This window comes from Zootoca vivipara, chromosome 5, assembly GCF_965207765.1.
Source record: "Zootoca vivipara chromosome 5, rZooViv2.hap1.1, whole genome shotgun sequence".
Classification (NCBI taxonomy): Eukaryota; Metazoa; Chordata; class Lepidosauria; order Squamata; family Lacertidae; genus Zootoca; species Zootoca vivipara.
In genome coordinates, this window is record NC_142588.1 from 63,000,340 (window position 1) to 63,027,576 (window position 27,237).

A 27,237-nucleotide genomic window follows, 5' to 3' on the forward strand; every position below is an offset into this window, starting at 1 on the left:
AGATAAAAGAAGGCAAAAACATTCCCCCTTCCCTTCCCTAGGGATCTCCCTTTAATAACATAGCAGGTATAGCACCTATCAGAAAGCAGTGAGTGCTGTGCCTATTTTACAGATGCTTCCATCCTTATTGGAAGAGACTGTTCTGGACTAGTTTTCTGTAAGGGGAAGATCTGCCTTATTCAAGCTGTTTTCTTTGGCATTCATACTGCATGAGACATTCAAGCACTGGAAGTGCTATCATTGCCACTGGCCAGTGCAATTGACCATTTCCCCGCTGACCTAGAGTTGATCTCATGGGGCATTCTGTTTCAACTTAGAAGGCAACACTACATCCTCGGTGGCAGGACATCTTCACTACCACTTCAAGTGGTGGCAAATCTTTTGTTTTCCTTGTAAAATAGAACAACTTGGCCCCCTCATCTTTAAAGCTAAGCCCATACCTGCCTGAAAATGACGAAACTTTCTCCCATCCCCGGAAAGTCCTCATATCCCCTCTTACGTCTTTGCCAGGGCTGAAAGTACTCTGGTGTAGAGCTAAATTGCAAGGGGGATTGGAGAGCCAAACAACAAAAAGAAAATACAAATATTTTTGTATGGTTTTGTTGTCAGAATTTTTTTAAAATAAATATATTATATATATAAAAAAACAACAACAACAAACTGAGACGTTCAAACTGCAGATTGGAGATCCCAGTTTTGGAAAATATTTAAAACATGACAGGGGGAATCTCTCTCTCTCTCTCTCTCTCTCTCTCTCTCTCTCTCTCTCTCTCTCTCTCTCTCTCTCTCTCTCCACTATAGTTCAAAATAGTGGGGTGAATATGTGTGAATAGTAGCCCAGAAATATGAAAGAGCACATTATGCTTGGATCAAACTCATCCTGTTTGCAGGTGATGCAGTAAAGCACCAATGGGTGACAACAGTATTTGATAAAGACATGAAAGAAACATTTATGATGTCAAGGCTGCATTTGCCTCAAAGTTAGCACATCACAGTAATCTCACTGGCCCTATTCAGGCACCATGTCTGAATAAGGAACATAATCATTTGTAGGGGCTGCCAGGCAGAGAACTCAGACATGCCAACCTACTTTCAATATCCCTTCATGTGCTAGCCAAAGGGAGAATGGGCAATTCAAAGGCCACAAAATGCTTCCAATGAGTACTTTATAAAAAGTCTTAAAAAGCAGAGAAAACCCTGAAGCTGGTTAAGTTTCCCTGTAAGTGAAGGTGAACCAGTGCAGTATTGTTCCTTTGGAAATCTGCCCAGTTTTCCTAAAATGCAACATGGAGCCAGGAAAATGCATTGCTTTAGAAAGTGACTTCAGATACGATAAAACTTGGCACTCAGAAATGGGTATACTGAACATAAAAGTGTCATGCAGCAGAGTTCATAGTATGTGAATAGTCACTGGGTCAGCAAGGGTATTTAAATGACGAGAATGCACTGTAAAGGGCACATATAAGACCTCTCTCTACAATCCATTCACTACATAATAAATCTATATTTGCTTCTATTTTGTTGTGCATCGTTGTCCACTTGCCCCTTGAGATTGCACTTCAAGATTGTATTGATGAAGAAAATTGTGTTCCGGGGTGATCACATTTTCTCACCAAATATTTTGTATCTTGGGAAACTGTCACACACTAGGGGTTGTAAGAGTGACCTGGCTCGGGGGGGGGGGTTCAGTGTATGTGTGAAGCAATTAGTGAAGAGCAACACAACCTTCCCCTAGTATCTGTGCAACATTTATTTTAGAAACTTAAAAAAACAAAATGGAGCGTGCTGTACAACTTCAGCAAAGGAGCTCTCACTGAGCAAAGGCAGAAATACCACAGCATTTCATGGTCCTTTTGTTTAGCAGGATCTAGGAACACAATAAACTGCCTTAAGACAAGCCAATTGGTCAGTCTAGCTCAGTATTCTCTACAGCGGATGGCAATGGCTCTCTGGGATGGAGTTTCTCTCAGCTCTACCAAGAGATGCTAGAGCAGGCATGGGCAAACTCGGCCCTCCAGATAATTTGGGACTACAACACCCATCATCCCTAGCTAACAGGACCAGTGGTCAGGGATGATGGGAACTGTAGTCTCAAAACATCTGGAGGGCCAAGTTTGCCTATGCCTGTGCTAGAGATTGAGGCTGGGACCTTCTGTATACAAAGCAGATGGGAATTTATATTTGGCAGCAGTAATTTCCTTGATTTATTCGGCATAGTTTGGTGGTCCCCTTATGAAAACTGTATTGTCTACACCAGGCATCCCCAAACTGCGGCCCTGCAGATGTTTTGGCCTACAACTCCCATGATCCCTAGCTAACAGGACCAGTGGTTGGGGAAGATGGGAATAGTAGTCCAAAACATCTGGAGGGCCGAAGTTTGGGGATGCCTGGTCTACACTGCCTAGGATTTCTCCCAGCCCTACAAAGAGATGCAAGGGATGAACCTGGAACCTCCTGCATGCTTTCCACTTCTGATCTATGACTCTTCTCCACATTATTGTATTTTAATACTTCTGTTGGAAGCCTCCCAGAGAGGCTGGGGAAACCCAGCCATATGGGCAGGGTATAAATAATAAATTATTGTTATATTATGTTTTCTAGTTCTTTGGAAGGGGTTGACTTGTCTTGTCCCGTCCATCTAGCAAGTTTAAGAGAATGTGATAAACAGAACTTTATATTCTCCCTGCTTGCCTTATGTACAGATGAGATACTATGTTATTGTCACTGGAAAATGTGAGTGACTCTACAGAGAGGCCCCAAGTTCTATTCAACCGAGAGAGCTGCCATTTTTTTTGCAGCAGCAGATGTTCTGTTCTTTATTATGCTGCTATTTCGCTATCTTGCTGCCATATAATGGAGGAAGAAAAGCAGGCTCTACTTAGGGACATCTATTGTTACAACATATATGCTGCAGCAAAGGCCACTAATTGAATGGGGGGATTCCTGTTTATAACAGGAAGGCCATAACAAAAACTTAAACAAGGGGTTGTCTTTGCTCTTCCTGTTTTCTGCTTGTGATAAATTGAAAAACAAATTGGGCATTTGCTGTACTGTTTGAGCAGATCCAATGTATTAAACATTTTAAAATAAGGAGCCACAAGAGGTTGCAGTGGAGTAGTGGGGACCCCGGTAGCCAAGCTAGAGATTAAATTGAGTGAAAAGGAAGGAGGAGCTCCAATTAATAGTGGGTGGAAGTCCTCATTTCTTAAAGTGGTACCATGGATGATTGGAATCATAGAGGTTTCAAGTTCCTATGATTAATTTCTCCCATAGTTAATGGAAGTGCTCTAGTGCTAAATTCATGCACCAAAGGTTTTCTAGTTTGCGTCTTATTATGGACAGACATCTGTCTGATTCGTATAGATCAGCACTCTATACACCTGACTAATTTCACTCTCATCCATTAAATATTTGCAACAATTGGGTATTCCCATATCCCTTTCCCACACTTTTGGGAGGCCATTTCACTTCACTTCCATTCATCTTCATTAACTTAAATTACTACAATAAAAGGAAAGTTATAGGAAAATCTCATTTGTACTAGACAGATTAAACTTGCATCAATTTAAATTTGCTGCAATAACCAGTTCCTTATGATGGTGCTGTACTCTGGGGCCTTTGGCAGGTTTAGGAATATTGTGAGTTGGGTCAGGAGAAAATGGTGGATTTGGAAGGAAGTGCTGCTGACTAGATAATTCTGTATGTTGCTGATGCAAGTTTGAAATAATAAAAAAGATGGAAACTCTTGAAGAGACAAAGAGGACAGCAAGAAGAGGACATCTCAGATATATTGATGGCACCTGCCATTTGGAAGGTAGAGTAGCAGTGTGTAAATATAGAGTTGACTGTGGTGAAATATATTTTTTATTATTCATTTTGATCCCTAGCTTGTCCTGCCCCATCTCAACCCTGCTTTAAAGGGAAAAAATGGGCGTTAGGCTGCTGTCAGCAAGAACTCAACCCAATCAGAAGTTTTTGAAGCTAGATCTTAAGAGTGTCAGGTAGGGTTTCTGCTTCGTATGCTGGTATCACCTAATGCCAATCAAAGGAGTAAAGTACAGTACAGTGAAACCAGCCAAATTATCAAGTGGCAATCCTTGACAACAATAGTCATGTGGTACTCCATGACACCTGTTTAAAAGCTTGCAGGCTAGACTTGCTCACTCCTTGCTCAGGCATAAGAGAGTTTTGCTGCTCCTGTGAGAGAAAACTATCACTTTGGACTCCAACTTGACAGGACAAGAGAGAGGACATCATTTACACTGACAGCACAGATTGATTCAGACGTTATGGAAAAGTAGAGCTGTGTGTCATCAGCATACTGATGGCACCGTGCTCCAAAACCCCCAATGATCACTCCCAGTGGCTTCATATAGATGTTAAATAGCATTGGAGACAAAGTCGTCCCCTGTGGAACCCCAAAGCGCAGTTGCTAGGGTGTCGAAGAGCACTCCCCTAATGCTACTTTCTTGACCATCATCTTTGAAGATGACTTGGCCATCATCTTTACTATTTGATGCCTGACTGGCTGAGATCATACAACTCCTACAGCCAAGCTGGTGCCAACTGTACTGTTTTGCTTTCCTTTGGACTACACCAGCAAGGCCAACGGGGGCGGGGTATTGTTGCCTGGGCAGTCCAGGACTTCCATATACACTGCGCCCAGGCTTGTGTCCCAGAGAGGTCACTGTGGTGCTGCTAAAACAGCAAAACCAACACAGGAGCTAGCAGTTGTAAGAGCAACCTGTTTGGCATTAAGCGTTATGGTTGCCTTTGTTGATGGCAGAGATCATTGTGTCTCCCTGGTGCCCCCAGTCAATAAGATGCTGACCCACCACTGTCCGTCTGCTTTAATGGGTGCTTGGAACTCAGAGTATCACTCAACAAGCAGACTGAACCACCAGGCAACAATGAAAAGAAACAAACTTCCTTATGCCAAGCAAGCTAGAATGTCAGAACCATGTGTGCTGGCTGTGAAGGTCAATGACTCATGGAAGACAGCTATCACAGAAAATATGTCTCTTTCGTATTGGTCTCTACAGCCACAGCAGTTGCCCTAACTCTCCAATGGTTTGAGTTTACCCCCAATGGCACACTCTTTCATTGTTTCTTGAGACAGACAGATGCCAACAACAAAATACAACAAAAAATAAGTACAGAAAGGAACAACACTTGAATACTTGGATTGGGGCTACAAATTGCAACAGAAATGCTGCAAATTATTATGGGAAACCAGTTGATATAGAACTCCGTAAGTATTAACAATGCGCTTTTCTTAATGACAGTAGCCTGAATGGCTTTTGCAAAGTCACCATTCTTCATAGTATCTAAATTCACAAGTATAAAGAGTATGTTGAAACCCAGGCTGAGCCCCTGAAAGAAGGCTTTAAATTAGCAAACGTCCAATTTCATAATAGCAGTAACATTCAGGAAACCTACTAGTGTATTAAAACAGAAGGTCTTTTTGACTAACGTAGAATCTATACTACATTATGAAACGGCAGGTGTTAATGTTATAGAGCTTTGTGTAAATATATGTACTTTTACTAATTTTACAAAAGAAACACTATTGCCTGTTTTAATATACAGTATCTGTTCTGATTAGTAACTGTATCTCTCCAAATGTTCTAATGCACAGAGGCAAACAAAAAGTTCAATAAAATGTATTTTGCTACAATTTTGCAAGTTTGTACTGCTTTAATTGGCATGTGTTTACATTTCTTTCAAAAGATAAAAATGGAAATATGCAAAAGTATTTATGTTGTAATCCCAAACACACTCTTATGGCAAAAAGCACCTGCGGCAATCAGTGGGGCATACTTCTACATAAATGTGTTTAGAGCTGAGATGTCAAACCATATGTAATGTGCCTTTCCTAAAAGGTGCCTGCAGTACTTCAGGCTAATGAATCAATCTTTAATAATATTAATGTCAAAATGTAATTTTAGAAGCAAAGTGGGAGTGCCTCTCTGGCTCATCCATTAGTATTTTTCCTTGCTGAATATTACTTAAGAACCTAGTAGTCACACAGCTGATGTGGGGAATTTAACAGCATTAGCACTGCCAAATTTCTCTAATTTCTTTTCAGTATAAATCTCCTTAAGTGTCTACATCTTAACACTTCAGAAGACTAAAGACCTTGCATCCTGAGACTTTAATGGAAAACATTAACATGCAGTGTGATATCTTCTGTTGTTACTGCACCTTGTACATGACCTATATTATTATTATTATTTATTTATTTGTTTAAATTTGTATCTTGCCCTTCATCTGAAGATCACAGGACAGTTTACAACATAAAAACAAAAACTCGAAAAACGTAACAAAAAAAATAAGCATACCAATAATCCACAATCACATTTAAAAGCCCATAGATCATTTAATAAGCCAAAGGTCTGGTTATATAGAAACATTTTTACTTAGCACCTAATGATATGTAATGAAGGTACCAGGCAAGCCTCCCAAGGGAAAGCATTCCACAAATAGGGAGCCACCACAGAAAAAAGCCTGTTCTCATGTCACTGCCCTCCAGGCTTCTCATGGAGGGGGCACAGGAAGAAGGGCCTCAGATGATGATTGCAGGGTCTGGGTCAGTTCATATGGAGAGAGGCGGCCCTTGAGGTATGGTGGTCCTGAGGCTTTATAGGTCAAAACCAGCACTTTGAATTGGGCCCAGAAACTGATTGGCAACCAGTGCAGTCAGACCAGGGTTGGAGTTATATGCTCAAACCATCTTGCTCCACTGAACAAGCTGACCCCTAAGTGCCTCAGTCTTATCTGGAGTGAGCTTCAGTTTGTTGGCTCTCATCCAGACCATTACTGAGGCAAGACAATGTCTCATCCATTGCCACACCTGCAGATATAATGGAGAATTAGAGCTGTGTGTCAGCAGCATATTGCTGACAACTTACTTCAAAACTCCAGATGACCTCACTCAGCGGTTTCATGTAGATGTTAAACAGCATAGGGGATAAAACTCAACCCTGATGAAACCCACACTGAAGGCCCCACAGGGCCAAAAAGTATTACCCTCTGGAAATAACCACCCAAACAGGACTGGAACTACTGCAAAGGGGCACAACCCACCCACAACTTGGACAGCCAGAAGGATACTATGGTGGATGTAAGGGGAAGACAGTATAGAGAACCTCTCCCTTGCATCAGGAATAGCTCCTCCCCAAGCAGCGATGGAAGCGCGGGCTCTGAAGGGGCTAGTCAGGAAGCGGAGGGAGAGTGCCTGGGCTCTGACAGCATGGGAGAGCCCTGACTACACAGGAGGGAAAAGAGAGAGATGGAAGGGGGGGGGAGGGAAAGCACAGAGCGTAGACCCTTTCCCCCGGTTCCGGAATTACGGAGGAGGAAAAAGGGGAGGAGATTCACTGTCCCGAGATTCTTATGTTGGGAGAAGTCACGCCGGGGGGCAGTGCCGGATTCTGGATCGGAATGAGCAGACATGTTTCCAACACCCCGTTTCACTGTAACTAGAGTGCACCAATAAAGACTGTTAAAAGACAAGCCTGTGGAGAGTCGTTACTCTGGAGTAGTCGCAACAACCCATGACAGTTGATGATATTGAAAGTTGCTGAGAGGTTGAGGAAAAAATTAACAGCGACACATTTCCCCTGTCTCTGTTCTGACAGAGGTCATCATACAGGGCGACCAAAGCAGTTTCTGTGCCAAAACTGGGCCTAGAACATGTTATATCAGACAAGTTTCCATTAACTAATGTTTAGATTACCCAACCACACAGGCAGTAGCCAATTCCATGGGTTTTCCCATAGAACAGTCACCTCTTCTGTTCCTGAGCTGCTGGAACTCTGCAGATGCCCTGAAACTTCATGAATCTTTTAGCTTCGCTCAGGTGACTGTGCAATTAGTGTACCCTTGGTGTAAGCACAACACAGAGAGAAACTCTTGGCCTATTACTACCGGTACTACTGCTACAGTACTGCTACAATTTAGTAGATTTCTCACTCACCCTTCACCATGAGGCCCCAGGTAGGATACAACAAATAAAAAATACAATATTTTTTAAAAATACTGAAAGATATCTCAGCTGTCAAAGACTAGGCTATAGAGATGCATCTTCAGCATCCGATGATAACTACATAATGAAGGTGTCAGACACATCTCTGTGAGGAAAGAATTCAACAACTGGGGGGTGCAATGGAGAATGTCATCTTATAGACCACCAAAATCTGAATATCTGAGGGCAGATACCAAGAGGGCCCCTCATGTTAATATCGACATCAGAGAGGGTTTGTAGGGAAGCAGGTGGTCTTTCATTTATTTGGGGCTTAAGTTATTTAAGGTTCTAAACACTAATGTGAATTAGGCCCAGAGATCTCACAGGGTTGTTGTGAAGAGAAATGGCACATCGCTCGACCACAGCCATAATACATGTTACAAATAGCAGCAGAACCATCCATAAGGAAATATACAGTAGTAGTCTTTTAAGCTAGCTTCTTTTACCAACACTGTGTGGGGAATTTTTAATTTTATGATTTGATATTTAACAAGATGCAGAGAGTTTGCACATGGTTAGCCAATAGTTTAGTACTTTACATAAATGCTTTACAAATCGTGACAGTAATTACAATTCCAGCAAATGGTTATTATCTGTCTCTTTGAAATTTTCCAGACTAAATAGAAATTTCATGCATACTGAGTACATTTGCACTACTTCCATTCTCTCTTTCCTCCCCCCTCAAAAATGCTTTATAAGGTAAGAATAATATTAATTTCAAATTACTATTCAAATATTATATGCATCCATTCATCACAAGTTGCATTTTAAAGGAAGTGAGGTTGCACTGTAAGCACATTCAGTGTTTGCATAATCCCTTGGAGAAATTTATCCCACCAATTTGTTATTTGCATATTTCCTACAAACCTTCATTTGATGTAATCTGTGCATTGATTCCCCCCCTGAAACATGTCTATGTATTCATTTGCACACATTTTAATGTTTATCTTTGCCAATAAGCACTTTTTATCGTTTGCAATATTTTTCTTTACACATTTTGCAAAATAAGTCTTGGTACCGAGCTGCAGTTTATAAAAGTAAGTCGCCACGAGTACAAAGTACTACACAAGTTTTTATTGAAAAGCAAAAAAATAAAAATGGCATGGCAAGTTTGCTAACCCACTTTAAAGGAATGATTGGGCTGTGAAGCTTAGATGACTGTACTCTGTGTACTAAATCACACCGACTCTTTCACTCCTATGCGAGCTGAGACGACTCATCTTTAGCATCCAATGCGGCATCTCCCACTAGACCCATCTCAGTTACGCATCAAGTGCAGTACTGAAAAACAGGCATGCCTCTATTCAAGGGGGCTGCTGGGAGAGAAAATGTTGTAGAAGGAGATGCTAACTTGTCACCATTGTGGAAGTAAGGTTCAACTGCCAAATCCAGTTAGCTTTTGTACATGGAATGTGTCATGTGTCATCTGGCCCTTTGCCCTAGGTAGCAAAATGTCTTGGGCCATGTAAGAATGGCAGAGGACAGGAAAATCTGGGCTCCCAGATTTTTTTGGTAGCTTTCTTAGCTTTGACCTTGTCCCAGACATAGAGAGAATGAACCAGACATCCCACAGGTCTGCAAGTCCCCGATTCTCATTTCCCTGCCTTGTGTTGTACCTTGTCCGAACTCCCTGCAATAATGACCTTGGGCCATTGCCTGACTTTGTCTCAGGGTCACATTTGGGTCTAGATGCCTGAGGGCATCTCCTAGAGCATGGGCAGGAAAACTAAAAGTCTCAGCCCTTTTGCTGGGTTCTGGTTACAGATAAATTGTAGGTTCTGCCATGGAAGTAGCGGTGTCTAGGCCAGGCGTAAAATGCCTTTGTTAGTAGGAAGGGATTTATAGATCGATGACATTTTATTTCAGAGGTGTGGGCTACTTGATTGTTTTTCCTCTTATCTGCAAGGCTGTTGTAAAAAGACACAGGCTTTGGGGTAGATTATATGAGTTTTCTATCCTCACATTCATTATTATTTTTTTATGATGTGCAATAAAAATATTCTAGCTGTTTCTGGCAACCGACCAAAACGTCGTAACAGTATAGTTTCCTGATTGTGTGCTTTTTCTGTGGCTAACAGCTCATCTTTATACTATGCTGCAAACTCAATCTGTTTATCGTGCATGTCATAAAGATGCAGCATAAAATGTGATACAAGTTTTTAAAGAGACCAAGGGTGGGGTCCACAAAATAACCGTGCAGGCAGGCGGCTGAAACTCTGCAAAATCCAGGCATCTTGAGTTTCTGTGCAGCACCTACTACCGCTATGAGTGCACAGAGCAGCCGGAGTTAGGTGCCTTTTGTGGGAGCCACAGATATGCAGCTGGCGTGTAGAAAATTAGAGTTGGAAGGGACCCAAGGGTCATCTAGTCTAACCCCCTGCAGTGCAGGAATCTCAAGGAAAGCATCCATAACAGATGGTCATCCAACCTCTGCTTTAAAAAACCTCTAATCAAGGAGAATCCACCAATTTTCAAGGGAGGTGCACTTACTAGGGATGTTCCCAAAAATTTTGTCATCATTAAGAATGGAATGCAGGGCAAAGCAAACTCATGTTAACAATAAAGGAGTGGGATGAAGATAATCGGCTCATCCTTAGGCCTAAAATCAACTAAAATAGCAGCATTGCAACAGTGGCGGAGCTAGCTGCTCTGGCACCCAGAGTGGCGGGGCGGGGCTAAGTGCCATGGGGGCGGGGCTAGGTGCCCGTGGGGGCCAGGGATGACACCTGGGGCAGGCCACATCCGCCTTCTTCCGCCAGTGCTTTGCAAGGAACTTACTGGGTTTGGTCAGACGTGAGCTGCTTTTGTTGGTGCCAAGGAGAAGAAGGGCTCTCACTTGTGGGGTGCCTCAGGGTTCCATCCTCTCCCCCATGCTTTTTAACATCTATATGAAACCGCTGGGAGAGATCATCAGGGGGTTTGGGCTGGGTGTTCATCAGTATGCGGATGACACCCAACTCTATCTCTCTTTTAAATCAGAACCAGTGAAGGCGGTGAATGTCCTGTGAGAGTGTCTGGAGGCGGTTGGAGGATGGATGGCGGCTAACAGATTGAGGTTGAATCCTGGCAAGACAGAAGTACTGTTTTTGGTGGACAGGGGGCGGGTGGGTGTGGGGGACTCCCTGGTCCTGAATGGGATAACTGTGCCTTTGAATGACCAGGTGCGCAGTCTAGGAGTCATTTTGGACTCACAGCTGTCCATGGAGGCACAGGTTAATTATGTGTCCAGGGCGGCTGTCTACCAGCTCAATCTGGTACGCAGGCTGAGACCCTACCTGCCCGCAGACTGTCTCACCAGAGTGGTGCATGCTCTAGTTATCTCCCGCTTGGACTACTGCAATGCGCTCTATGTGGGGCTACCTTTGAAGGTGACCCGGAAACTGCAATTAATCCAGAATGCGGCAGCTAGACTGGTGACTGGGAGCGGCTGCCGAGACCACATAACACCGGTCCTAAGAGACCTACATTGGCTCCCAGTATGTTTCCGAGCACAATTTAAAGTGTTGGTGCTGACCTTTAAAGCCCTAAACGGCCTCGGTCCTATATACCAGAAGGAGCGTCTCCATCCCCATCATTTAGCCCGGACACTGAGATCCAGCGCCGAGGGCCTTCTGGCGGTTCCCTCACTGCGAGAAGCAAAGCTACAGGGAACCAGGCAGAGGGCCTTCTCGGTAGTGGCGCCCGCCCTGTGGAACGCCCTTCCATCGGAGGTCAAGGAGATAAACAACTACCTGACATTTAGAAAACACCTAAAGGCAGCCCTGTTTAGGGAAGTTTTTAATCTGTGATATTTTAATGTATTTTGGTATTTGTTGGAAGCCGCCCAGAGTGGCGGGATAAACCCAGCCAGATGGGTGGGGTATAATAATAATAATAATAATAATAATAATAATAATAATAATACAACACAACAGTTTGTGGTCAGTGTCCTAATGTTCAAAGCATCAAAGATTCTGGTCTGAGGCCACATACTTCAGATAATTTCAACAGCTGTTATCTCAAGTATAAGAACATGGGGCCAGCTCAAGACATTTTACCACCTCAAGCAAAGGACCAGATAGTGATCTTCCTATTTCATGTGATTTCTAAATGACTGGGCCAACAGTGACATCTTAGTTCAACAATGCATCTTCTACTGCACCAGAGGTCCACAGGCCAACTTAAAGAGTGTAGGGCAGACACACAGCTCTGTCCCCCAACACCTTGCTGCCATTTCCTGTCCCCATCTCCAGCATTTGCTTCTTAAGGTGGCCATTTCACCTATCTCTGACAAATAATAAAGCCAGCCTTACAGATATAAGCAGCAGATCATACCCGTAAAACAATGAATACGGACTATTATAGTATGAGGTTCATTTCACTTGCTCACACAAGAGTAATGGCTTAGAATTACCATTCATACCAATGATTGTTATGGCGACACCCACTAATTGCAACACAAAGTTGAACACCACAGAAGTATATTGAGAAGCCTGGTACTGAAATTACTGGGATAAAAAAATCTTTCTATTAAATTAAAAGCTAAATCCCCATTGACCTCATCACAGTCAGCTTTCTCACAACATACTATGCAAAATAGACTTAAATATTCATGTACTGAAAAACAATGTGAAAACAAAACCTTACTTGGCTCATGAAAATAAATCCTCACAATAATAGCAATTTTTGGCATTTTGATGCCATGAATCTGTAAAAAGCGAGCCTTCTGAAAAGTGATAAACAGAGCTTTACACAAAATGAGCACTTCACAGCTCATGAGCTATACATATTGCTCAATAATTGATCTGCTTTGTTGGCATATGGGTTTGGGCAGAGTATTCCTCCCAGCTTGTGATTGATTTAGAAATTCTGATATCACAGAAGGCATAGGCAAGTCAGGGAGAACTTTCTTTTTTTGCAAGGGTGGGGGCAACCATAGAATTCTAAGGGCCATGGAAGTATTTGCTGTTGGGAACCCACAGACTTTTTAACATCACCTCCATGCACTTTGGGTGGGTTCTTCTGGATCCATGCAGCAAACAGTTATTATCCACAGAGAAGAACCCCAAAGTTCTATTTTCAAGAGTGAAGACCCAGAGCATGGAAAGCAAAATACAGCTGTGGGGTTTTTTTTTTGCCTACCTGTAAATTAATTGGCTTCAATTCGGCTACTTCCAGCTTACAAATTAAATGATTTATCAATATCTGATATAACCCTTCTTATCTGCTAACTGAGAAGAGCAATTCTGTGAGAAAGGGGCTAAACTTGTCCTTTTTTGAGAGTACTTAATGGTTTTCTAAGGAACTAATTGGAAGGATCAATTATTACTTGTGTATGCTTCCAAGAAAATCATTGCTTACCATTCATGCCACAAAGTTATTGTATCACTGAAAACACCTGGAGAAAACTTCAAATACATGCTTAAGATGGAAGAGCTGCAAGAAATCATACCCTACACTGTTCAAAAGTTGAAATTTCTATTACATTTACAGTTCTCACAGTTGAAAGCATTCTATATTCATTTGTTTTTAAAGCCCAAATCTAGGGATACATATTTCGTTCTGCGTAGAAAAGCTAACCAGGTAATATTTGCTTGGTTCTTTTTTTTAACCCCACAACCCACCCTTCCCCCATGTGCCTTGATCAAGAAAAATATGCTACACTTTCAGGAAGCACAACATCAGGAAACGGGAATTTATTTACCTGAAATGAAAAACAGATTGTAGACTTCAGGGATATATCCATTTGGAAGATGAACAAACTGTAGAGTTGACATTGGGCACTTGGGTATAACAAAGAAAGAATTTATCTTCAGTTTTGAGATGTAATTCAATCAAAGTGTCTTCCCTGCAGGCTTTTTTATGTCCCCGCATGATTCCCACATGATTTCAGTTTTATTGGCCAACAGGAACAAACTCAGGAAACAGCAACAGAATAGTTCAGAGGACTAGGGCAAATGAACAGTGAAGACGCGCCGGTGTTACATGTCTCAAATCAATTACGATGGAATTGAATTCTGAAGGCCCAGTCAGATGAAAACAGTTTCAGCTTTCAAGACTGGAGACTCATAGACCCACCCTAACTATGTTCATTGGGGAGTTTTGTTTACGACAAAAGCAGTGGTGTAGCAGTAAATATTGGCACACAGGAACTTACCATGGCAGCCTCATCCCCAGAGCCACATCTCTAAGGAGATTCAAAAGATGCAAGGAGCTTTGCTATTCCACTGACATATTTTCGTCTCAGCTGACAATGAGGGACTTCTAAGTTGGGGTTGTAGCCAACTTAGAGTAAACCCATTGGAATTACTTAATATTGTCTATTAACTTCAGTGGTGCAGGGAGGAGAGAACAGGTTCAATTTTCCACCCTTCCACATCTCTGGTGCTCCATCAAACTGGCTAACAGAATGCCGTGGGGTTTAGACAGATGTAATTCCCCCACAGGTTTTGATTTACCTTTTGAGAATGATAGTTTTAGTTTGCCTTTTAGCTTTAAGATAAACTTGCCATAGCAATGATATTCTATGAATTTTGAACTTGACAGCCACCTAAGCAAAATTAAATCTTTCTGAATTAAAAATAACTCTGAAAAGTATGATGGAGGCATTATTTTGAAGAGTTCATTTCACTGCTGTGAAGGAATGTTGATCCAAACTGAAATGTTTCCAGTTCTCAATATAGTACCAGAATTTTCTTCGCAAGTTTTCATTTTCCCATGACAAACCACTGATGGCAATATTTTTTCCAAGCAGAAAATGGAAGGCTTTTTGATGCGACTTTTGCAAAATAATTCAGTGGACTCAGAGATAATTGATTCATGCCAAGAGGGAATTGGGCTGTTTATGGTTTGTTAGATTATTTTAATATTGAGTTTGAATTTCTCATCTTTTGCTTATTGACTTCTATTAAATTTCTATGCCTCATTGGTACTGTTCCCTACTGTTCTATACAAAGCTCTATGAGAAAGTAACTTTTAAATTCTGCAAATGTATGTAGGCTGGTGGGGGTGGGGTGGGGGTAGAATCCAGGACTCAGAAATGAGCAAGCATGCATTTATAAAGTTTACAAGCTACTGTTTTAAAACACTAAAATCACCTAACACTATAGTTATGTACCTAGTACTGTATAAAGGATGAAAAACATTTGCCGCAGTGACGAAAATATATCTTTAAAACATGTTGACTATTAATCCTCCCTATATTTCCTGCCTTTTTCTATCACAGAACCCAAGATGGTAAACATGTGTTTCTCAGGCAGCAACCCATCCAGGCACTGACCAAAGCCAGAACTGCTTACTTTCAGCAAAATGGCAGCCTTGTGTTCAAGAGCCCCTGTGTTCCACATCTTCATATCTGTGTGGGTAATATCTGCCATGGGAAGCCAGAGCTGGAGATGCCACAGGACCAGCAAGGTGCCAGCAACGGTTGAAGCAACTAATACTTCTAGAGCAGGGATGGGGAACCTGTAGCCCTCCAAATGTGGATGTGTCATTCATGAGCCTCAGTCAGCACTGACAATGGTCAGGGATGATAGGCGTTGTAGTCCAGTGATGGCCAAACTTGGCCCTCCAGCTGTTTGGGGACTATAATTTCCATCATCCCTGACCACTGGTCCTGTTAGCTAGGGATGATGGGAGTTGTAGTCCCAAAACAGCTGAAGGGCCAAGTTTGGCCATCACTGTTGTAGTCCAACAACATATGGAGACATCTGCTGGTATGCACTATTACTGCAGTGCACAAGGATCAAACCATTGTATATGAAATCTCTCACGTGCGTGATGTGAGGACACCTTCCTGCAAGATGGATTCTCCACCTCATGATACAAGCATAGTGACTCAGACTTGATAGAGCACTCTGAAGCCTGGCTGCTACCAAGTAATAGATATGTCTACTGGATTCATGTGGGATGCTGTGGTAGTAGCTGTTGCCACTGCTTGTGCTATAACATCTACAGCAGGGGGCAGGATTGAGAAGTTAGATTGCAAGCCAGGCCCATGCAGCTTATCTAAGGCCCAGGGTGGTGGAGTCCTATTAGAATAAGGTAAAAGGTAAGGCTAAAGGACCCCTGGATGGCTAAGTCCAGTCAAAAGTGACTACAGTATGGGCTTGCGGCACTCATCTTGCCTTCAGGCTCAGGGAGCTGGCATTTGTCTGCAGACAGTTTTCTGGGTCATGTGGCCAGCATGACTAAACCACTTATGGCACAATGGAACACCATGACGGAAACCAGAGCACATGGAAACACTGTTTACCTTTCTGCCACAGTGGTACCTATTTATCTACTTGCACTGGTGTGCTTTCAAACTGCTAGGTTGGCAGGAGCTGGGACAGAGCAATGGGAGCTCACTCCGTCACCGGGATCCAAACTGCTGACCTTCTGATCGGCAAGCCCAAGTGAGACCATAGCGCCACCCACACCCACTTTTTAGAATAAAGTTATAAACTCAAACAAAGAAGCAGTTTGTCCCTAGCAGGCCCCCTCCCCAACTAGGTTAGCCCTCCGAGGCCTGCCGCAAGGGTACCCAGCTGCCCCCTCCCTTCTGAATGGGCCTACTGCAAGCTGTCTATGTAATGCCTGTTCAGTCAAGAAACAGAGTTCATTGCACAAGTTAGATTTTGGTATCAGCAACAATAGTGTAACATAGGTCTGGGCAAAATCTGTCCATTTTGGTTTATTCCAGTTTCTCATTTTCCCAACCTCAAGTTCAATACTCCACATTTCTTCATTGTCAGAAATTTGGTGCATGATTTCTCTAAAATCCACATTTTTATTCCTCCAAATATAAAGCTTTGTTGTGTACTGCTTTTGCTAATATGCACATTTTTTCTTCACCCTTTACCCCGATATAATTTCTTGTATGCATTACTTGGTTGGAGAACCACATTGCAAAATTCAGAGAAGTGTGAATTCTGAAGGATAGTTGTGTTTCAGCTCATGTACAGTGGTGCCTCACTTAACGAATGCCCTGCTTAACGAAATTTCCGCTTAACGAAAGGATTTTTCGAGCGGAGCTTGCCTCGCTAGACGAATGCATTTTACGAAAAAATCATCTAGCGAATCGCGGTTTCCCATAGGAATGCATTGAAATTCAATTAATGCGTTCCTATGGGCAAAAAAAAAAAAATTCAATGCATTCCTATGGGATTCGCTAGACAAATATTTCGCTATAAGAAAAGACCCGTGGAACGAATTAATTTCGTCTAGTGAGGCACCACTGTAAAGTTTTGTAAAGTACAAACTAGGTAGTTTCACATTGAAAGGCTAACATCCCTTCGTTAATGCTGCAATGGACTGGGTACAATATGCCGTCATTTTATTTTTGTCATTTCCTTTCCCGCTTTCATTTGTGCGCCACCCTCCCTCAGCAGCTCTGCTAAGCCATTTGATTTCCCATAAACTGTGAAGAAATTCACCCCACTGTGTTGATAATAGGTCTTGATTAAGCTGTAGCTGGGACAGACAGTAATCCTTCCATGCAAGAACCTAAGGCACCAAATAAGTTGGATGTCAAGGACGTTTTAAGCTAAAGTAGGCCATTAAGCTCTTCCTGAACAGAATGAACCATTTACAGTGGTACGACACTGAAATCATTTGTAAGGATTGTAAAGATGGAAGCGGAAACAAAACACCTCATGAAACACAGGAAGGTGGGGGGAAGAGAGGCTGCACTCTCAGAATGATGTGGGATGTGAAGAATTCAAATGACAGGAGCAGAGGGGGAAAATATTGAGAAAATTCAGTAGTATGGTAATCTGCTAGGAGGTGGGAGACCTGTGGAGATGAAGATCTAGTACCCCTGGCATGTTGCCAGCAGACGTTCTACCCTTGGAATATTGATGAAATAATCATCGCTTAAAAAATAATATCACCAGCTGTACAATTACATATTTAGATACACGCAAGCTTTAGCGCAACCTGAGAACGCGACACATGGGGCAGGAAGACTGATTAAGATGGCAATTTATACAGCACATTGGTGTTGAGCAGCAGCATAGAAATGTTAGCAGATAAGAACATAATGAGGGCTAAAAGGTTCTTGACATGTGAAAACGGCGCCTAGTGATAGCATTTGTGCTCAATGAGAGAAATACATTAGTTCTGAACAGCTGTTGAGATGTGATAGAAATCAAGCAGGGAGATGTCATTAAAATATATATTAAATCATCTGCCTATCAGTGCAGAGGGGGAAATAATATATACTTATAGCAAGCTCATTCTCTGAGTGCAAGTCCTTCTGGAGATGAAATAGTACCATGTGTGCACAGGAAGTAAGTCAGGTGGGGGATGAACACTGGTTGCAATAACACAGTTTTTAAAGGTAGGTAGCCGTGTTGGTCTGACGTAGTCAAAAAAATAAAAATAAAATCCTTCTAGTAGCACCTTAGTTGGTCTCTAAGGTGCTACTAAAAGGATTTTTTTATTTTTGTTTTGCCAGTTTTTAAAAACTCTAATGGGGAAGAAAACACAAAACCACAAAGTAAGGGTTAAACATACTCAGTTAGCACAGACTGCTGCAGGGTCACAGGACAGAAAACTGGGAAAGGGAGTGAAAGGCAATATCCTGAAAAAGGGCTTGGCTTGTAGGGTTGAATCCTGTAGAGGAGCTCTTCACACAACACAACCTGTCACAGGTGCCACTTCTTTCCTTCTTGGCAATTACATGCATGCAAGGCAGCTTTTAATCCTTGCTTTTATTTATAGATAAAAATGATTCATCTAGTCCCCACATTTCTGACTTGCAACTATGATTTAATAAGAAAGGAGGGGGAAAGTCCTAGAGTGTGCAGGCTCCCCACTTTTCTTTCTGACTTCCTTGAAAATCCTCCAGCTTGACAAAGAACTCCAAATGAACCACATTTCATTTTAGCTGAAACCAATGGCTAGGTTGTAAAACATCACTAGTGGCGAAGCAGCCACACAACAGGGCAAGGGAGAAGAAGAAGAAGAGTTTGGATTTGATATCCCGCTTTATCACTACCCGAAGGAGTCTCAAAGCGGCTAACAATCTCCTTTCCCCTCCTCCCCCACAACAGACACCCTGTGAGGTGAGTGGGGCTGAGAGACTTCAGAGAAGTGTGACTAGCCCAAGGTCACCCAGAGCTGCATGTGGAGGAGCGGAGTCGTGAACCCGGTTCCCCAGATTACGAGCCTACCGCTCTTAATCACTACACCACACTGGCTCTCGAGCAGTGGCAAATGTCCTGGTAGGTAGGACTGCAGTGGCTGCTTGCTTCCTGCTAGGCCTGGCTGGCTGACCAGACTTGACAGCAGCCGCTAGGATTATAAGACCAGGCTATATGGGAAGCTCGTATAGCTTCTCTGCCGCATGTGCAGTAAGTAGCTGGTGGAAATGTGATGGGACTCAGATGGCAGAGTGGAGTGGCAGTGGCAGCAGTTCTGCCGCTTTACCTCAGGTGGCGAAAGGAGGCACATTTCACAGAGAGCGAAAATGTCCAGGAAATGGGGCCCCAGATTTGGCTCAGCAGGACTATTGCTAAACATTTAAATAGCTATTTACTGCCTAGAAAGCCTGACAAATTGTGGAATACTTGAGAATGTGTTTAGCTCTGCTAGGTGGATTCGTACTTGAATACGCTCATGTGGGTCTGTAGATGTAATTAAATACATTGTGCTTAAATATTTAAATGGGTTTTTTAAGAGCTAATAATAGCTTTTGCTATAAAAAGGCTTATTTGCAATTATAGTAAACTAAACACTGGATTTATTTATTTTTTAAAAAACAACTTTTAATGGAAGAGTTTAAGGAAAGCAGTTAATATTACTTTGAAGATTCGTGGTTTTAAGAAAAATGCTCGGTAGGTGGAGTTTTGCCAGAAGCATGAACGTTTGCTGACCTGTCCATTAATTTTGGAACCAGTTTGATGGTAAAACAGGATTTGTGGGCCACTGATTAAGAGGCCGTCAGTGAATCAACCCTGCTGGACCCACTTTGACCCTGGAGATGTGAACATGAAAACAATGCCCTTGAGAATGTACCCAGTGCTTTCCATTACCACTGCATTACTGCAGCTAGCCTTAAAACATTAGGATGCTGGGTTTCTAGGAAAATGGCTATTTCTTCCAGGTTGCACTTCTCTCCTCTCATTTCAAATATTTATGAAGTTTTTGGTCGTGGTTCACACAAACAATTTCTGTCGCTACAGTGAATAGGAGGTTGTAGACTCTCCTGCATGTGTGTAGTCTCAAGGAAGATGATGACTGCAGTAATAAATGGTGGCTATTCAAGACACCTGAGCTCTGGCAACTGCCCAGTCCACCCCAACTCAATGATGACATTGGCCACGACTGTAAGAACATGCACAGGTTGTGCTTTCCATACTAAACTAATTCCATTACAGAGTATATCTGCCTGGGTTTGCTTATTATTTTACAGTTTTGCTTGCACGTCTTTATGGTCTGAAAACATCTCTGGCAGTCCACTTTCTCTCTTGCTCATCCCCCCATAAAATCAGGTGCAAACTGTAGGCTAGCTCTGCCCAGGACAGGCGTGCAGGGCGAGGAGGGAGCTGCTGTGGCGGGTGTACCACAACTGAGAAGGGCAGGCAGCAGCATTGCCACGACTCTCCTCTCTCTGCCCCAGGCTGCCCCCCACTACGCCACTGGCAACGCTGGACTTTTTGCCCTGTATTCATCCCTTTCCTTTACTCTGAAAACTTTTCAATCCATGGTGGTGTCACCATGTAGACCAGGCACCCCCAAACTGCGGCCCTCCAGATGTTTTGGCCTACAACTCCCATGATCCCAAGCTAACAGGACCAGTGGTCGGGGAAGATGGGAATTGTAGTCCAAAACATCTGGCGGGCCGAAGTTTGGGGATGTCTGATGTAGACCAACGTGGTGGAACCAGGTGGCCAATCCCCCCCAAAAAAGTGGGCAGTTAAGTAGCAGAAGCATAAAAGGAATGGTAAAAAATACTTGTAAGAAACCACTTCTTCAAATAAATTCCAGCTACCCAAAAGGAGGTACATTTATTGTTTTTTAATATGTTCCATTGCACACAATGCAGTACTCATTTCTTTCTATAATATGCTTGGAACATTTGCTCATTGACTACTAAATATTTTATCCACTGTAGAGAAAGCTACACAGGATCCAAACAATGAAAGCAACTCATCCTGTTGATGCTTTAGCACACACTTCTTTAAATACTGGCTATTATTTAAGGGGAAGTGTCTCATATCACATTGAATTGCTTTGAGAAGCTTAATTGTAAGATAGTTGAGGAATTACAGTGGTACCTCGGGCTACGAACTTACTTCGTTCTGGAGCTCCGTTCTTAACCTGAAACTGTTCTTAACCTGAGGTACCACTTTAGCTAATGGGGCCTTCCGCCACCGCCGCCACGTGATTTCTGTTCTCATCCTGAAGCAAAGTTCTTAACACGAGGTACTATTTCTGGGTTAGCAGAGTCTGTAACCTGAAGTGTCTGGAACCCGAGGTACCACTGTATCACTTTTTGCTAACTGAATATAGCATATGCACGTAATGAATCGTTCTCCTTCCCCTCTTCCCCTCAACATCTGGGCACTATTTACCCTGCCTCCCCAAATGAGGGAAATCTTGGAAGTGGAAGTCACACCATCTTGCCAAATCAGGTGAGACTGCTTACCTTAGGGGCAGCAATGGTGACAAGCCCTCCTCTTTTTACCTTTGTAATGCCACTGCTTGTGAGGGGGGCAGGTAACTTCTCCCCCTCCCCCACCATGTTCCCTTCAACTCTTAAAGTCACAGCGATTGGAGCTTTTGCACTGTGTGAGGTGCATTCCCCCACTTCCAGTATCTGGAGCCATGACATTTGCTTAAAGAACCAGGAGAAGCTGGAACCAGCAAAGAGAGCAGAGGGAGCCCTCTATCACCCTCAAAGGTGCAAGAATGCAAAAGCTTTTCATTCCCTGCAACTAAAATAAATGCCCCCTCTAAAACGAATTCAAGCAAATTGATTCCATTCCCCGCATCTTTGTAAACAATTGACCTTCCTTTCCAGTTAACCCTATTCAGATGGCCATGGCAATTTGGGGGTGGCCAATCACGAACAAACATTCTATGTGCTAGCACTGCCGCACCAAATTCTGCATTAGATTAGGGTGGCTGCTAAGAGAGGGGAGACAGAAAGCTCAAACTAGTGCTAACATTATAAATGGAACAATTATTCTGGGTATGTCTCAAGCTGTGAAATACACACATCTACACTATGGTACCAATTTAAATAGACCAAGGTTTACGGCATTATACAAAACTGACAATGGATTGAAATTACTAGGATTCTGTAAAATCATACTACTGTAAAAGCAAAGGAGCCCTTTAATTAGATGACTCCCACTCTCTCTCTTAATTGCATCGGAATATGCAAAACAGATTTACAGCTAGCGGCCTAAACACATAACACTACTTTAAAGTTAATTACAAAATACCATTATAATTTTTTCAAGGTGGAATTGCTGCTGTTAATGTTATAAATATAAACATGTGCAACACTTTATATGAACTATATTTTTGGAATATATGGTTTCTACCAAATAATTTCATCACTAGTTATGAAAAATATTTTTCTCTCTTTCTCACTTCCATCTGTGGCAATATCAGGAGGAGGGGAGAATGCAGATTTCACATATTGTGTAGATGAGCCAACTATTGGACAAGTTTTCAATGCTTTTCATTTTACATTACTGAGTGTCTGAAAGACAATAGAGCCTTGGTAGATTCTGGCACAGCTATAGCATTTAAATAGTTTAATAGTCAATTAAAAAATACTTAGTAGCACCTGGCTGCTGTTTAATTTGCACCGCTTTGAAGAGAAAACATGTTACTTAAAGCACTTAACAAGTCTGAAATCCTGGCTGGAAAACACAGAAAGGAAAACATTGTACAGGGTTTTCTAGAATGCACATGAACGTAGAAATAATGGCTTTAAATTAAAAGTCACCACTGCAGTATGGCCTAAGGCGAAGAACCTATAATCATGGATGAAACATAGCTCCTATCCTATAGAGCAGCATACTGCCTCAGACGTTTACTCCATCAACATTATCCATAACGCATGCCTTGCCCCGCAAACAGGTCACCATTCCTTTACAGGAGTAGAAACACCAGAGAAGACAATGAACTGTGGGTGAGCAGACAGACAATACATCTTTAGTAAAATATCATAACCGAATGGCAAAACTTTGGTTCAAGTGCTATGCTTGCTTACTTCAGCTATGTTCAAATTAAAAGAACGAGCAGTTGTTATTTTAAAATTTGTGGCGCCACAGTTCTATCCAAGAAAGGCTTAAGTCACAGTGGTTGTGGTTCGACTTCATGCTGAACCATGGCTTGTGAATGATCCTAGCTTCTTCCTGGGCATGCATGTTTACCATTCGCCTGTCCCTTTTTTAGTGCGGCTGAAAGCAGCAGTTTGGAAGTCTTCCTGCCGTGCCCAAACTATGGTTGGTTCCAGCACGCCAGATTCACAGCCCGTGGTTTGAAGTTGGCTTGTTTTGAATCTCACAGCTAACGTTAAGCAACAATATCTGGCCCACACGACACAAGAAGCTGCTAAAATGGGGAGAAAAATGTTTTTGAATACCTCCTCTCAGCCACATATGAAGATGGGACAGTAGTGGTGGCGGGGAGTCCAGGAGGAGACAAGGCTCGTCCCCAAAGCATCAAATAATTGTTTTGCGCAGAAAAGGGGAACCTGCGGCTCTCTAGATGTTGCTGCATTACACCAGCCACCCATTGGTCATGTAGGAGTCTTAGCAACATCTGGAAGGCTACAGGTTACCTATCCAAGGGTTAGTGTAGTACCTGGATGAGATTAAAGTCAAACACAGCTTAGTGAATCTATGCACAACTATTGGACCTACCTTTCGTGAGGCTCCTCTCACCAGATCCTTGACATCCATCCTCATCATCACATTCTCCGCTGGATCCCACCTCTTCATTCATTCCATTCCCACTGCCGCCGTCCCTGATAGCCATTCTTTCCGACTTTAAGTTTGTTTTCTCAGTTGCCCCCTAAAACACAAAATAAAATGTTGGCTATTGTTTTAATGATTTTCTACAGTTCGGTCTTCAAAGGAAAGGTGCTGGGGGCTTCCTTATTTCACTGGTCCATTTACCCACTGGAAGCCACGTTCTTGCAATTTCATATCAGCCCATATAAAACAGCACAGAGTCACTGAATGGAAGGTGGGACATTGTTGAAGAGCTCATAAATGAGACCCTGGGCATTTGAGGTCCTGGAACACACATGTGGCTCAGTGAAATCTCCTTCCCTCTCCAGCGTCAATCTTTCACTTTACAACATCTTTCACTTGCTGCTTCTCTGATGTTAGGCTGTGCAGGGGGCTGTCATTTTTCTACCACTTCCTTTCCCCACTTTCCTGAAGTCAGTAATTGCATTGGCTGGGAGCTGGAATACGACACCATGAATGTTCAGTGAAAAGCCCCCAGGGATAAGGCTAGCTATAGATGTGGCTCATAAGAACAGAATAAGGACCCTACTGGATCATAACCAAAACCTATCCAGTCCAGGATCCTGGTCCCATAACTGCCAACCAGATTCCTATGGGAGTGGAAGAGCACTCTTCCTGCTTGTGTTCCTCAGCAATGACCGCTCCCCACATAAAATGGGGAAACATTTTGCGTAGTCGCGTGCAGCCCCCTTGACCCCCAAAAACGACTCCCTGGAAGTTCGGATCTGGCACCACCTCACCAGGCAGGATGCAGGGGGTCTCCGCCTACGCCAGCCAACTGCCCAATCCTGCCTAGGGGAGGTGTTTGCCAGGGGTCTGGCCAGGCAAGGGGAAGGTCTTACAGCTCACACAATAGAAGTTGAATCCTACCTACAGGCACCAGTTGGCTCCGGAGGTTCTCCCACCCTCCACACACTCATTGACCATTTCGTTGCAGTTCACTGACTTTCTGTTGCAGATTAACCCCCTTTTTCCACAGGTACGCAGGCACTGCTACGTCAAGGTCATTGTTGACCTTGGCAGGTTTAGCCTTTCCTGTAGTAATACGTCACAACTTTGGCAGTGTCAGGCCTTGGGAGGAATTCTTTAGGCTATCTTCCTGATGGGAGGGGTGTGAGGCAGTGACCTCACCCCCTTTGCGGCGACATGATCGGGGTCCCCCCCTAAGGGATATTGGGGGGGAAGCATTGTCCATGCCAAGAGGTTGACATTGCTCCCCCCCTTCCAGTGGCGGCAAACGGGGGGGGCGGCTCTTTCTGCTTGAACATATGTTCTCCATAGCCAGCCCTACCCCCCTGTACATTCTGGATAAACCCGAAGCATCCCAGAACCCCGGCTGGTGCCTGGGAGAGGATAACACCCAATGCCTGAGCCAAGGTCTCCCTACATCTGAATCTCAATAAAGTTGTGGCCAATTTTTTAATCCCATAGCATGTTGTCTTGCGTCATTATTCCGCTCAGGGGTCGCATGGGGTTTGGGGGACTCCGCCTGTCCACACAAATGGTATTCAGAGAAGTACTGCCTTGGATCCTGGAGGTAATACAACCATCATTACTAGTAGGCATTAGCACCCTAATTCTCCATTCTTTTAAAGCTGTTCAAGTTGCTGGCCATCATATAAAAATGAATTCTGGAGTCTAAACACACACTATATGTACTTCCTGTTGGTCCTTTTTACAGGGCACACAGCTTACTGAACCACCATCTTGAGGTCAAAGACTTATGGAAAAACTGCCACATATGTTGATTTTTACTTGTTTTCTCCAAGTAGGGATCCTGGACCCTAAAGTCTCGAGGCTCCTGCACTGCTGCAGGATGCACCACATGTACATAAAAATGCTGTTTGGGGGTTTGCCTGTATGTTGCCCTGAGTGTCTGTGCTGTGGCATGGTGAAGGAGGAGGAGGGGTAGTAGTAGAGGCAGGCTGCCTATCAGAGTGCTGGAAGGCTGCTGATAGGACCACAGGAGTCCTGGGTATTTTTCTTGGGACAGGGTGAGGAACTAGTGCTGCTCGAGACGTTGTTAGACTATAGTTCCCAGGCAATATAGCCCAATGCTGGTGCTGATGAGAGTTGGAGTTCAACACTGACCCTTGGTGTCCCTCCCAACTCTACAATACAATTATTGAGAGGGCCACAAGGCAATCAACATATTTGCAATCAGTATAACATTTTTTTGTTACGCAAATATCAGCCAGAGAGAAGTATTGGGACCACGGCAGGTAGGGAGGGAGAATTTAGCTCTCCCTCTGCTATAGTTCTGACAAGCCTTTCTGAAGCTGTTGTTTGCTTTTCAAGGCCTCCACTAGCACAAGTGGGATGAAAAGCATAAGTATCACTGAAATTTTTGAGGTTTCCCCCCCTACCTTTAGTCTCAAAACTTCAGCTTCCCTTTGTATGATCATTTACAACAATAATCATTTTGCTTGGGCTGCTTTCATTTTGAATGGTTTGAAACGTCAGTATTGTATAGCTGTTCTAGTTATGGGGTGTACAGCAGCAATTAGAAAGGATTATCAGTTTCCCCCATAAAATCTCCTCCCCCTTTTTTCATCAAAAGAGACTGTGTAGTCACTAACTACTCCCCTTCCCACTGTTCATTTTTTTATTATTATTACGTCTGAGGTGACCCACTAGCTATCTCCCTGAAGACTGGACAATGGTGAACACTGCAAGAAATGGACAATTACTTTCTTATGCTTACAGCGTTCAAACAATGGAGGAGGTAGGTGGTAAGACTAGACACATACTGAGTATGTTGACATATACTTGCATTACACACCATTCAGTGATTCATCACAATCTTTCATGGGAGGCAACAAAAGCATGCATCATCAACAAATGCTCCTTTCTTTTGGAGAAACACAGGGTAATTATTCAGCCCTATTGCAAAAAGTTCACAGTGTCACACTTTTTACAGATGGGCATCAGAGGCATGATTTGTGTCAACATGACAATATCCAATTGTAGTTCAATTTTGTTTTAAAACAAGCAGCTTGATGTTCATCATTACTATTATTCATTATCTGAAAGCCTGATGTCATGCCGACATGGTAGAACGAGCTTGCTTTTAAAAGTCTTTTTATACTTGATGAAGGATTGCTTCATTGTCTCATAGATTTCTGTTGTGTTTTGGCTGTAAGATAACTAGACACAGTCAGCTTTCTACGGCCTTCCTGTTGAATAAATGCTTATGTTTTACGGAGCCAATGTATAATTAAATACAGGCTTATATGACTGCTTGCCACTGAA

The 27,237-nt window shown here is 42.9% G+C and overlaps 1 protein-coding gene across 2 annotated transcripts in view; it reads right to left on the reverse strand.

Moving 5' to 3' along the window:
* LOC118093423 (glypican-5) overlaps positions 1 to 27,237 on the reverse strand; it is a 385,759-nt gene that overhangs the window by 80,742 nt on the left and 277,780 nt on the right. For both annotated transcript variants that reach the window (XM_035132483.3, XM_035132482.3), the window contains one exon: positions 23,875 to 24,025. In XM_035132483.3, the coding sequence (XP_034988374.2) occupies positions 23,875 to 24,025 (151 nt within the window). The remainder of the gene's footprint in view (positions 1 to 23,874; positions 24,026 to 27,237) is intronic.